The sequence below is a fragment of the Somniosus microcephalus genome, chromosome 24 (genome assembly GCF_052327205.1).
Source record: "Somniosus microcephalus isolate GS21.2 chromosome 24, FLI_Smic_1.0, whole genome shotgun sequence".
NCBI lineage: Eukaryota > Metazoa > Chordata > Chondrichthyes > Squaliformes > Somniosidae > Somniosus > Somniosus microcephalus.
In genome coordinates, this window is record NC_141010.1 from 48,857,142 (window position 1) to 48,870,866 (window position 13,725).

At 46.5% G+C, this 13,725-nt stretch overlaps 1 protein-coding gene across 2 annotated transcripts in view; it reads left to right on the forward strand.

The window, feature by feature from the left end:
• Positions 1–13,725, forward strand: part of tlk2 (tousled-like kinase 2) — a 153,116-nt gene that overhangs the window by 37,723 nt on the left and 101,668 nt on the right. For both annotated transcript variants that reach the window (XM_085966614.1, XM_085966615.1), the window contains exon 2: positions 9,554–9,639. In XM_085966614.1, coding sequence (XP_085822740.1) covers positions 9,559–9,639 — 81 coding nt within the window. In that variant the 5' untranslated portion in view covers positions 9,554–9,558. The remainder of the gene's footprint in view (positions 1–9,553; positions 9,640–13,725) is intronic.

Below are 13,725 nucleotides of genomic sequence, written 5' to 3' on the forward strand. Positions count from 1 at the left end.
ATTAGCCGAGGCATAGAATATAAGAGCAGGGAGGTTATGATGGAGCTGTACAAAACGCTGGTAAGGCCACAGCTGGAGTACTGTGTGCAGTTCTGGTCGCCTCACTATAGGAAGGATGCGATTGCTTTGGAGAGGGTGCAGAGAAGATTCACCAGGATGTTACCTGGGATGGAGCGCCTCAGCTATGAAGAAAGACTAAACAGGCTGGGGTTGTTTTCCTTGGAGCAAAGAAGGCTGAGGGGGGACCTGATTGAGGTGTACAAAATGATGAGGGGCATAGATAGGGTAGATAAAGAGGAACTTTTCCCCTTAGTAGGGGGGTCAATAACAAGGGGGCATAGATTCAAGGTAAGGGGCAGGAGGTTTAGAGGGGATTTGAGGAGGAACTTTTTCACCCAGAGGGTGGTTGGAGTCTGGAACTCACTGCCTGAAAGGGTGGTAGAGGCAGGAACCCTCACAACATTCAAGAAGCATTTGGATGAGCACTTGAAATGCCATTGCATACAAGGCTATGGACCAATTGCTGGAAAATGGGATTAGATTGGACAGGGCTTGATGGACGGCGCAGACACGATGGGCCGAAGGGCCTCTTTCTGTGCTGTATGACTGAGTATCGAAGGCCTTTGTGAGATCAAAGAAGGCCATGTACAGCGGCTGGTGCTGTTCCCTGCATTTCTCTTGTAAGTGACGCGTGGTGAAGATCATGTCCGTTGTGCCCCTTAGTGGGCAGAATTCGCATTGCGACTCTGGGAGAAGCTCTTCAGCCACTGGGAGAAGTCGATTGAGGAGGATTCTTGCGATGACTTTCCCTGTGGCAGACAGCAGGGAAACTCCTCTGTAATTACCGCAATCGGACTTGTCACCTTTCTTGAAGATGGTCACAATTACGGCGTCTGAGATCCCCTGGCATGCTCTCCTCCTTCAAGATAAGAGAAATGAGTTCATGAATTCGCGCCAGTAGTGCTTCTCCGCCATGTTTTAGTGCCTCGGCGGGGATTCTATCTGCTCCTGAGGCCTTGTTCTTCAGTTGTCGGATGGACCGTTCAACCTCATGCTGGGTTGGGGTTGTGCTGAGATGGTGGTGGGTAGCATGCTGTGGGATGGAGTTGAGGACACTCGTGTCGAAGACAGTCGCGGTTAAGGAGATCTTCGAAGTGCTCCTTCCAGCGGACACTGACTGCCTCTCTGTCCTTGATGAGTACCTCTCCGTTCTTGGCCTGCAGTGGGGGTAGGGCCTTTGGTGCTTGGGCTGTAGATGGTCTTGACTGCGCTAAAGAATCCACGCACATCATGGTTGTCGGCTAGCTGCTGGATCTCCTGCGCTTTCTCCACCCACCATCTGTTCTTTAGGTCAAAATGACCAAAATCCTCTCTGGGTAAAGGCAGCAGCTGCACAATAATACAAATACCTGAAGTTCTTGTATTCTGAAAGTAATTCACAGTCCGAAGGGCTTTCACACGTTTTGATGGCTTGATAAGGTGCTGTTTAATTCCACATTTATTAAATGAAGTGCAGCCCCAATATACCAAGAGCATAAACCAACTCCACAAACAGGAATTTAAGGAATGTGCTGAACAGAGAGATAAAAATCAATTGTAACCAATTCAAAATTCCTTTGTGCAATGTAAACACTTGTTAGAGAGTATCTCTGTGTGAGATGCCTCTTTACGCCTCTGAATTTTAGGGGGCGGGAAAGCAGAGTTGCACCGTCAGTGATGTGCAGTGGGAATGCCATTCTGCCTTTTCTTGTGGAATATTTTGTACTTCAGACCATTGCCTGCGAGAGTCTTTCATTCAAAAGCGGAAAACTATAATGGTCCAGATTTTGCTGAAAAAAATAACTGTCTAAATGATGCACGCTATAATTAAAGCGCAAATTGTCCTGCAATTGTAGTGAGGAAGCGATACCCCGTGCTAATCGCCACAAGTTGCTGGCCGCTCTGCCATTGGCTTTGTAATAACGGCATCTTGCCCTTAACCTCCCAGTGATTTTCATGAAGTTGTTGCATTCACATATTAATTGCTCATTAAACTGGCCACAGAAAGTTAAGTCTAGTAATTAACAGCGTAAGCACACTTAACAATCTGATCATTGTTAATGACCGCCAATCACCCTCTCTGGCCCAGAAAGTGAACGGTTTATACTGTGGAGTCTCATTCCTTCAGGTTGTGAATTGTTGGAGATTTTTTAAATGTCATTTAAAATTTTTACTCTTTTTTTCTCACTCTCTAATTTTTCTTTCCCTCTCTACTTTTTTTTCTCTCCCTGATTTGACATTGAATGCACCCACTCCAATTCACCCTCCTCCTCAGTCCTTCCACTGTTTATTTCTCAAACCTTTAATCTCATCGGTTAAGGAGATGCACAGTTTGCCCTGATGTTCACCAAGGGCCCTGCTGCCCTCGCACTTCCAGCAACTTTCTGGGCAAAAACTTTTAAAGCCTAAAACATGCACAAGCAAGTCTAACAGGACACGCCGCGAGCTACCCTGCTCCAGCAAAATCTGGGCCAATGTGTGAGCTTATAAAGAAGTGAGCTTCTGCAAACGGCAGGTTGGCATCCGACTGGGTTACGATGCGTAAATTATATTAAATTAACTGTGAAATAACTTGCCATTTATGGTCGCATCCTGCAGTTTAGTTATTCGAATAAGTCAACGGGCTAATCCTTCTCTATTGTGCAGTTAGCTCTGGTCGATAGAGGAACCTGTGTGTTATCAGTAATTCACGAAATCTTACTAACATTTTTCTGTTGCATTCTTTAATTTTAGGCTTTGTGGAACACAGGGTCTCATAACTCATTGTTTTGGTAGTTTTTTTTACAATAGCTAGCTATCATTTGGGCTATAAAAATATAGAAATCTGTCATGGGGAGGTTCTTGAGTAAATAACATCAAAAAGTAATTGGGTGTTGCTCAATGACTGCTTTGCCTTGCCAGGAGCGAAGCTGAGTGCAACAATTTCAATTTGTGACCAATCTTCCTTGGTGTAGACAGAGCTTTCGGCTTTTTATTGTCACTCCGCTTCAATGTTTGTTCGTTTAGTGCAAATAACTAAGTCTTGCCAGAATCAAGAGGTGTGGAGAGAAATGATTTCTGTGGGTATACTGGGTATTTAACTGTGTTGGTGTTTCACACTGCTCTGCTGATCAAGTTGCCAGGACCAGGCCAGTGTTGCATACAATCTCTGACCTGTGCTTGAGTTGGCTGATCATCTTCTCTGTTGTGGCAATAGGAGCCCTCCTGTTGGTTTCAATGCCCTGGGCTAGCGAAGAGGGCAGTCACCTTCGGGTTCCAGCTCCAGATAACTATTGAGCGCTTCCCCCGGGAAGCGTGGATGTCTGGTGAGGCAGGGTCACACTGACACCCAGTGCCTGGATTTGCTGCCCAGTAGCCCAGTGTGCATGATCACTTTCAGAAGAGGAGGATTGGAGAAAATTGAGGGCGATGGAAGCTTTTGAAGTGTTAACTTTTTTCATTTGACAAGTATTAGATATCGATTTGAGTGGAGGGGATTGATGGTCAGCCGTGACTCAGTGGGTAGCACTCTCGCCTGAGTCAGAAGGTTGTGGGTTCAAGTCCCACTCCATATATTTGAGCACAAAAATCCAGGCTGACACTCCAGTGCAGTACTGAGGGAGTAATGCACTGTCAGAAGTGCTGTCTTTTGGATGAGACGTTAAACCGAGGCCCCGTCTACTCTCTCAGGTGGACGTAAAAGATCCCATGGCACTATTTTGAAGAAGAGTAGGGGAGCTCTCCCCGGTGTCCTGGCCAATATTTATCCCTCAATCAACATAACAAAAACAGATTATCTGGTCATTGTGTCATTGCTGTTTGTGGGAGCTTACTGTGTGCAAATTGGCTGCTGCGTTTCCTACATTACAACAGTGACTACACTCCAAAAGTACTTCATTGGCTGTAAAGCCCTTTGGGATGTCCAGAGGTTGTGAAAGGTGCTGTATAAATGGAAGTCTTTTAATCAAGTACCATGTTCATTTACCGGTAGATGGACTACAATAGAGCTTTGGTATTTGGATTGTGGGTGTGGTGCAGTCATGGCAACATGATCCGCCATTGTATTGATGGATGGGGACAGCAAATAGCTGAATAATTAAATAAATAAAATGGGAAGAAATCGGAGTGTTTTGGTGATATACCAAACCGATAAGGATGAGAGGAAAAGATCCAGAAGAAAGTGAACTAGGAACATGCAGAATTGTTACGGATAATTGTAATCTCTTACTTTTCTATCACTGAAGATGATTGTGATTGCACTAGTGGATCTCCTGTGGAATTGCTCATGGGTGGCCTGGAGCACAGTTGCGCTGATTTAACAACTTAACCTGACCTGTTCTTTTAAAGACCACTGCTCAAGTGATTCCTGTGGGGAAAGTGGTCTAATTAGACAAACCCAGGTAACTGCAGCTGCCTGTAAAATCCTGAAGTCAGTCCGAGGGGAATTGTAACCACTTAAGATTCCAGGTTAATGACCAGCTTTTTCTCGTAAGATTGTTTTGCATCTAACCGTGTGAGGGACATGTGCTCGATACAAGATTGTATAGAAAATGTTGTATCTAACTCTGGTCCCTCGCACACCACTTGTTGCAGTTACAAAACAATTTGTTTGTTTTTGAAAGCCTGTCTGGCCTGAGGCCTGAAAATTACAAGCGGATTCCAATCTGCAAAGCTCCACATTCTCACCATTCTGTGTAAAGCAATTCCTCCTAAATTATGAATGGATTCAATAGGGCGCAGGTGGAGAAACTGTTTGCCGTTCTGAGTCCAGAACAAGGGAGCATAAATATAACGTAGGCACTGCAGAGGAATCTCTTTACACCCAGAGTGGTGATAATGTGGAACTCGTTGAAGCAGAGAGCATTGACTCATTTAAGGGGAGGCTTGATGCATACATGAGGGATAAGGGATTTGAGGGAGATGAGAGCAGGGTGGGAAGAGGTAATTGGAGTGGGAGGTGGCCCCTGTGGGGTATAAACACTGGCATAGACCAGTTGGCGGTAGATTCTACGTAGAATCTTTGCTGCCTCCATCTTGCTCATTTTCCCCTTGTATGGCCCCCATATTCACTCTGGGGTCCAAAGGGCGCAGACTTGAATGTATCTGGCATACAACTGGCTTAGCTATCTATCACCAGATCTTGTGGACCATCATCAAGCTCTACCGGGCCTCATTCTCCTGCCAAAACCATCCACTACTAGGATCTTCCTGGAGACCAAAGATAACCTTTTATTCGATACCAACCATCTCCATGAAACCCCTCTCCTCTGTCATCAAAGAAAGAGATCACCTATTCAGTTGCTCCCTACCCACTATGTCCACCAAACCAAACATCTGCCATGGGCTCCCTGCCTTAGTCCTGAACCCCAATCTCGATTAGCTTCCATCTCTTTCCTTTCTCTTTCCCCGCCCCCAATGTCCCCTCAGAGTTCATCTTGTTCATGAGACCCACCTCCTGCTCCCATTGCCACTCGATTGCGGACCAACCAGCTTCTCTTTCTGATCCGCGTGCTAGTTGACATTGTAAATGACGATACTGTCCCCCCTCCCTCTCGAAACCGGTCATCACTCCCCTCAATTAAAATAAAACCTCCTCGACCCCTCTATCCTTCCAAGCTATTACCCCATTTCCAACATTCAACATCTCTCTTCTCAAGTCCTTTAACCTGTTTTCGTCCCCCAGATCTGAGCCCCGCTTTCCCGCAGATCTCTGTTTGAATCTCTTCAATCTGGTTTTTGTCCCTCTCGGCATCTGAATGGCCCAAATCAAAATCCCGAAAGGTATTCTAGACTGTGACCACAGGACATTAACGCTTCTCAACCTCTCTGCAACTTTTGACATGGTCGACTAGACCATCCTCCTCCAAAGCTGCTCCTCTGCTGCCTGTCCCGGTGCAACTTCCCCTGATTGGTTCTGCTCTTACCCATCCGATCGTATCCATAGCTTCTCTAGCAATGGTTTCTTCTCCTGGTCCTCCCCACAACATTATCCCAGGAGTCCCCGAAGGATTCATCCTCGACCCCCTATTTCTTCATTGTCTACATGAGGTAGGGTATGGTAATGTAGTGGTTATGTTACTAGACCAGTAACCAGAGGTGTGGACTAACAATCCAGAGCATGCTAGTTCAAATCCCACCATGGCAACTTGAGAATTTGAATTAAAAAGGAAATTTAAAAAAGTTGGTATCGGTAAATGTGACCATGAAGCTGTCGGATTGTTGTAAAAACCTAACTTTAGAGGACATGAATGAACCAGTTAGGTTTTTGCCCCTTCAGAGGAGGACACCTGCCGTCCTTATCTGGTCTGGTCTATAAGTAACTCCAATCCCACATCAATGTAGTTGACTACTGAAGTGGCTGAGCAAGCCGCTCCGTTGTATCAAACTACTGCAGTGGTTCAAGAAGGCGGCCCACCACCTCCTTGGGGCACCTTGGGATGGCCAATATATGTTGGGCTTGGCCAGTGAAGCCCACATCCCAAGAATGAATTACAAAAAAGACGTGGGGTCAGCTTCCAACTGACCAACACCCATCACCTCTCTCAACTTTGTCCACTGCCTCTGTGATGTCAGATTGCTTGTCCAAAATCAAGTCTTGGTTAAGCCACAATTTCTTCTAGCCAATGTCTTGGTGTGGACCAGACTGTTTGCGACCTTGGTGCTCCGTATTCGCCATCGCCGCCTTCCACCTCTAACGTTGCCCAATGAACTGACGTGCGTGCTTGCAGAGTGCAGGTGCTTTCTTCGGAATGGTTACGTGCGCATAACTCCTAACCGCTGTTGGGGTTCAGCGGATAACTGTGCTGCCCAGCTGTGTGGGGAGCAACGTTCCTTCTAAGCTGTTTGGCCACACAGCTGTCTGCCGGTCCCGCACAGCCCGAGACCGGCTTTTCCAATGTGAAATTTCTCGCCTGCGTGAAAATTTGAATGGGCCGCGCACCCAAAAAAAAATGAGGGAACGTTGGTGGGAAGGTGCTTACCAGTATACCTCAAGGCATGCAATCCTTTTCACTTAATTCTGTACTTACTGTCTCTTTTTTTCTTCCCTTGTGTTCCACATGCTATTTCTCATTAGCACTAATCACCTGCTTATGTCTCCTGGGTTGCTATATGGTCTCCTGTAAGCAATCTGGATATAGCATCAATGAACACATGCTTGATTTAACTTGCTCTCCGGCTTTCTTTTCCGCCTCCTTGCCCAAACCTCTAAACGGATCAGAATGAGTGAAAAGGGGAGGCGTGGGGAGGGGGTGAGAGCAGAATTTAAACCTGAATCCAGTGACATTTTCTGTGACCTGTTGGAAGAGAAGAGATGCAGCTGCACAGGAGGCATGAATAGGTGATTAGGTGTCAGCCACACTGATGATGAGAAACTGCATAGAAACAGAAACGGTGGCGGAACACGAGTGACGTGATAAACTCAGCTGGTAAAATTAGAATTTTCTTTCCCATTCATAGTTTATTAAAATCAGGAAAGGCTGATATTTAGGAGGAAGCCCCTCGGAATCAATGCTGCTTGCAGTACTTGTTTGTGCATATAATTTGCATTACCTGCAGCCATTTTGTGCAGATGTGTTCTTGAGTTTCTGCTAGACAGTGTCAAATGAAGGAGGGTGTACTTTCACTTGGAGCTTGTCTTTCTCGCTGGATTTGACTGCAGAAGAACTGAGATATGATGCAGAGGCAGCGGTGCATATGTTGGATGGAAAGAAAGAAAACTTGCAGTTATATCGAGCCTTTCATGACTTCAGGGCGTTCCAAAGTGCTTCACAGAGAATCAAGTACTTTGTGAGCTGTACAGTCGTTTTTCACACCGCAATGAGATAAATGATCTAATCTGTTTTTAGTGATGATGGTTGAAGGATCAATGTGGGCCAAGGCACCAGAAGAACTCCTCTGCTCCTGTTCGAATAGTGCCATGGGATCTTTTATGCCCACCTGAGAGGGCAGATGGGTTCTCAGTTTGGGGGTTGGTTTAAGGTCTCATCTGAAAGACGGCACTCCCAACAATGCAGCGCTCCCTCAGTACTGCACTGAAGGTGTAAATCACTTGTAGTTCGTACTATAGCCCAGTCTTTAAGATCCTTTGTTCTAGCAGATGATGTACTCCTTTAAAGCATTTTTGCCTTTATAATTTAGGCCTGCGCTAAACAGGACTTGTGCCCTTTACTTCAGATCTTAACTGTAGTTGTGAGGTGCTTTCAGTATGTGCAGGTATATTTTCATTTTTAAAATTATAATTTGAATAATAAATAAATAAGGTGATTGAAAAAAGAACGAAAAGCTATTTTACGCAACGAGTGGTTAGGATTTGCAGTGCACTGCCCGACAGGGCGGTGGAGACAGATTCAATAGTAGCTTTCAAAAGGGAATTGGATAAATACTTGAAGGAGAAAAAAATTGCAGGGACATGGGGAAAGAGCAGGGGAGTGGGACTAACTGGATTGCTCTTCGATAGAGCCAGCGCAGACTCGATGGGCCGAATGGCCGCCTGTGCTGTACTATTTTGATGATTCTAAGTAGGCGCTGCATTTTGCTCTCCAATAATCAGATCCACCAGCTGGCAGCTCAGGGATTGTTTCAGGGGGCAACGTCAGATTTATGATTTATGCAACTGTGCCAACTAATTACTGCTCGAACATCCTGTCTATGCATGAGCTGCTTGATTTCCTGGAATTGAGAACCAAAGCAGAAACAACACCAAACATTTATTGGTAAATCTATGATTCAAACTATAGAGCAGTGCTTCAGTTTGGGTTGGATGATGCGAGTGTCCATAGATGGAGATGGCCTAGTACTGTTGGGTCCGTGTAATAATAAGCCAGTTGTCCCATTAGTCCAACAGCTTCAGTGCTCCTATCCTTGGTGGTGCAGGACCATGGGTTGCTTTAGGCCAGTCTTTTTTACTTTGCTCCTCTGTCCTCTTCCCCTCTGCCCCCACCCCAAACAAATCTCCTGTGTTGTTGCACATGGCGAGTCAAAGCCATGCAGTTGGGTGAAGGGGTAATTGGACCAGAGTGGACAGATATAATTCGGTTCCCATTTTAAAGTCATGTGTTCTGCCATCATTTTGTAAAATACTGTTTATAGCTAATGGGGAAAAGTTTGCAACCAAAGAAGTAGTTAGTTAGATAGAGCATGGGAGTTTCTGCAGCGTTGGCTGAGTTGCTGGGAGATGCAAAAGTGAGGTGTTAGTGCCCCATCACTGGTGTGAAGGTGTAATTACAGCGTGATAAGTTTACATGGGCAATTTACATTGTTACATAATGGGAGGAACTGACAGCAGAAAGTAAGGTTTTGTAAATGGGAAGTGAGCACTGGTGAGGTTTTTACTCTTGTTCCCTACTTTCTAGCACCTAGTTTTCCTCCAGCTGCTCTTGTCAGTCTGGCGGGAGGGTCGAAACTTCCTCTTTGGCGAGTCACAGGCCTAAACATTATGACGTTTTGCCTTGCAGCCACACTTTCCTTCTGGCACAGTTGAATTTCCCATCAAAGTGAATGTGAAAGTCTGAATTTTGTGTTCACTCTTTTTTAGCCGAAATGATGGAAGAACTGCACAGTCTGGACCCACGGCGACAGGAGCTGCTGGAAGCGAGGTTCACTGGGATGGGCGTCGCCAAGGTGAGTGATAAAATGCTGCATTCATCTTCTAAACAAGCCCTGTGTGGCTTTTTTTTAAGACAAATGGGCTCTAAATTCCTGGGCGGCTGTCTGGTACATAGCATTGACTATCTTTGGGTAACATACAGATACTTTCTTTTTGGCTAATGAAATGCGTTTGTATGTAGGGTACCTTCTGATGATGGCATTGTTTATGGCTCTCTCAATAAGCAATGGCAGTGTACAAAATTCCAGTGCACTGGCTCGCCTGATAAGTCAGCATTGAGTAGCTTAGCCATATGAAGCGGGGAGGTTCCAGGTTTGATCCTTGGACTCTACTGAGCTCGGCGAGCATGCTAGTCGTGGTGCTACAATTGGCCCCAGTGCCCCTGGCTGAGTTATGGGAAGATTGGCCGGGTTCATGTTCCTGCTTCCTTTCTAGCAATCCCTGTTGGAAGTGGATGTTGGATGAAGAGACAATTGGGATTAACAGCAACTCAATAACAACCCTTTAATATAAAGAAGGAAAATAAAACTTGCATTTATATAGTGCCTTTCACAACTTCAAGATGTCCTAAAGCGAATTAAGTACTTTCTGAAATGTGTTCACTGTTGTAATGTAGGGAAATATGGCAGCCAATTTAGCACAGTAAGGTCTCTCAAAAAAAGCAGCGAGATAAATAGCAAGATAATCTGTTTTAGTGATGTTGGTTGAGTGATAAATGTTTGCTAGGACACCGGGAGAACTCCCCTGTTCTTCTTCGAAATAGGGCCATGTGTTCTTTTATGTTCACCTGAGAGGGCTGATGGGACCTCGGTTTAACGTCTCTTCCGAAAATTCGGCGCCTCAGACAGTGCAGTATTGAGGGAGTGCTGATACGGTCTGTATCGGCCTGCATTGTGTGCTCAAGTCTCTGGAGTGGGGCTTGAACCTATAAACTTCTGACAGGTGGGCTACCACTGAGCCAAGGTATAGCAAGTTGTCCCAAGGCACGTCATTGATTTGGCGAGGGGGAGGGTGGGTGACTGATGTAATTTGCACACCAAGCAGAGAGTTGGAGAAGAGTTAGATAGATAGAGGTAGCATTTGAAGAGGCATTTGGAGGTGTGGAGAGATGGAGCACGAGAAGAAGGGATTTTGGGAGAAAATTAGAGCGCAGGGTCCTGATGGCTGGGCCTATCGCCAACAATCAAATTGCACTGCAGGTTTCGACCCTGATGGTGGTGCTCCTATTTGCACAATGCACCAAGAGCCTCTAGTAGCAGAATTAAGTGATACACGATTATAACCGTGGAGCGATCCTCCAAAAAAAAAAAAAAAAATGCTTTGTTTTGTTTTGAATATTCTTGAGTACTTAGATGGGTGTACTCCCTTCAAAATTCATGGATACGGTTTACAATATGTCTTTTGTCTTGGAAAACAGCCTGCGAGTGATGTGAATTCAGGATTGTGAGGAACACTTTCTAAGATCGGGTTTGCTGTTTAGACTGACCACCTGAACATTGGGCAGTTGTCACTCATTTCTAGCTGTTTCAAGATTTCCACCACACAACACAAATCTAAAAATAAGCCAGACTATAGTCCCAGTTTCCCCTCCTGTTGTTTGCTTTCAAAGGTCAAGAATAGAACTTTAGATCAAGGGGAGCATCTTGTTTGTAAATAGTGACTAACATGCCGTGTAGCAGAATCTTTATAGCTGCAGTAAATGCTCCCAGCTCAGTTTATCACACACTGAAAGAAACTGCTGAATTGGGTAGCTTAACCTTTAAAGTACCTTTGAGTCAAATGGGCCTATAGTCTCTGGAGTTTAGAAGAATGAGAAGCGATCTCATTGAAATGCATAAAATTCTTAGAGGGCTTGACAGGGGAGATGCTGAGAGATTGTTTCCCCTGGCCGGAGAGCCTAGAGCTAGGGGGCATAGTCTCAGGATAAGGGGTCAGGCATTTAGGACTGAGATGAGCAATTTCTTCACTTGGAAGGTTGTGAATCTTTGGCATTCTCTTTCCCAGAGGGCTGTGGAGGCTCAGTCGATGAGTATATTCAAGACCGAGATCGATTAGATTTTTGGATACTAAGGGAATCGAGGGATATGGGGATCGGGTGGGAAAGTCAATGTTGAGGGAGAAGAGTGGCCATGATCTTATTGAATGGTGGAGCAGGCTCGAGGGGCTGAAGGACCTGCTCCTATTTCTTGTGTTCTTGTATATCTTGCTAGGCTTCCAATCTTTGGGCATTTCGTTTGCTTTCCGATTTGTATAAAAGCTAAACTCTAATATTTCCAGGGCATTGCACAATTGCGATGTGACAACTAGACATGTGGATTTATCTCGCTGAACCTTAAGCATGGCCCGTGCTCCTTGTATCACCTGGCTGTAGACCGTGCACATGGAAGTCGCCTGAGCCTGTGCCCACAGTTTGTTGTTTCAACTGGGTAATTAATGTGTATAAAGACTTTGAGAGAAAAAAATATTTTTTTTTTAAAGAATAGCGTGTCCCTGATGCGCTATCAATTACTCATAAAAGACTGAGAGTTAAGAGAGTAACTAAAGGCTTTTATTAACAAAAGAATGAAGGTCTGCCTCGAGTGGTCGACCGGTCCAGAAATACAAAGGGCTGGGGAGCAGTCACCTTTATACTAGGACTTGTGGGAGGAGTCAGCCGAGGCATGTCCAGGCATGTACACAGTGGAATACAAACAGTGGTTTACCACATTCACCCCTTGTTTAAAATTGAGTCCGGCGGGGTGAAGTGTATTAAAAGTTAGTGTATTGGAGTCTCTCCGGAGGTCTTGTCTGCCGCTGTGATCGGCGTGGCGACGGCGGGGGTAGTGGAGCTTCTGTCGTCGAGTCCTGCGTGGGCTGTGGCACAGGCGTGTCGTCCTCGTAGATGTCGAGCGGGTCGCGGGGCCCAGGCCTGCCGTCTGCTGGGGCTGGATATCGGATCGTGGGGGGGGGGGTGGTAGTGAGTAGTGGGTTACTGCGGCCCCCGAGGGTGCAAGGTCTCTTATGGAGACTGTGTCCTCCCGCCCGTCCGGGTATGCAATGTAAGCATACTGGGGGTTGGCGTGGAGGAGGTCGACCCTCTCGACCAGGGGGTCCATTTTATGGGTCCTCACATGCCTTCTCAGTAGGACCGGCCCTGGGGACGTCAGCCATGGCGGTAGCGATGTCCCCGATGTGGACTTCCTTGGGAAGACAAACATTTTCTCATGAGGGGTGGCGTTAGTGGCAGTGCAGAGCAGTGACCGAATAGAGTGGAGCGCATCGGGGAGCACATCCTGCCAGCGGGAGGTTGGAAGGCCCCTAGACTTTAAGGCTAGCAGGGCGGCCTTCCAAACTGTCGCATTTTCTCTTTCCACCTGTCCGTTCCCCCGGGGGTTGTAACTGGTGGTCCTGCTTGTGGCAATACCCCTAGTTAGCAGGTACTGACGGAGTTCGTCGCTCGTAAACGATGAGCCCCGGTCGCTATGGATAAAGCTGGGGAAACCGAACAGGGTGAAGAGGTCGTTCAGACATTTAATGACCGTGGCACTGGTCATGTCCGGGCAGGGGATGGCGAACGGGAAACGGGAGTACTCATCAATAATATTGAGGAAGTACACATTGCGGTCGGAGGAGGGGAGAGGCCCTTTAAAATCAATGCTCAGGCGCTCGAAGGGGCGAGTGGCTTTTATCAGGTGGGCCCTGTCTGGTCTATAAAAGTGCGGTTTGCACTCAGCACAGACTTGGCAGTTCCTGGTCATGGTCCTGACCTCCTCAATAGAGTAAGGCAGGTTGCAGGCCTTGATGAAGTGGAAGAACCTGGTGACCCCCGGGTGGCAGAGGTCATTGTGGAGGGCCCGCAGTCTATCGATCTGCGCGCTGGCGCAGGTGCCACGTGATAGCGCATCCGGGCCGGTACAAGATCTCGTAATTGTATGTGGAAAGTTCGATTCTCCACCTCAAGATCTTGTCGTTTTTGATTTTGCCCCTCTGCTTGTTGTTAAACATGAAAGCAACTGAACGTTGGTCAGTGAGCAGGGTAAATCGTTTTCCGGCCAGGTAGTGCCTCCAATGACGCACAGCCTCCACAATCGCCTGGGCCTCCTTCTCAACAGCGGAGTGTC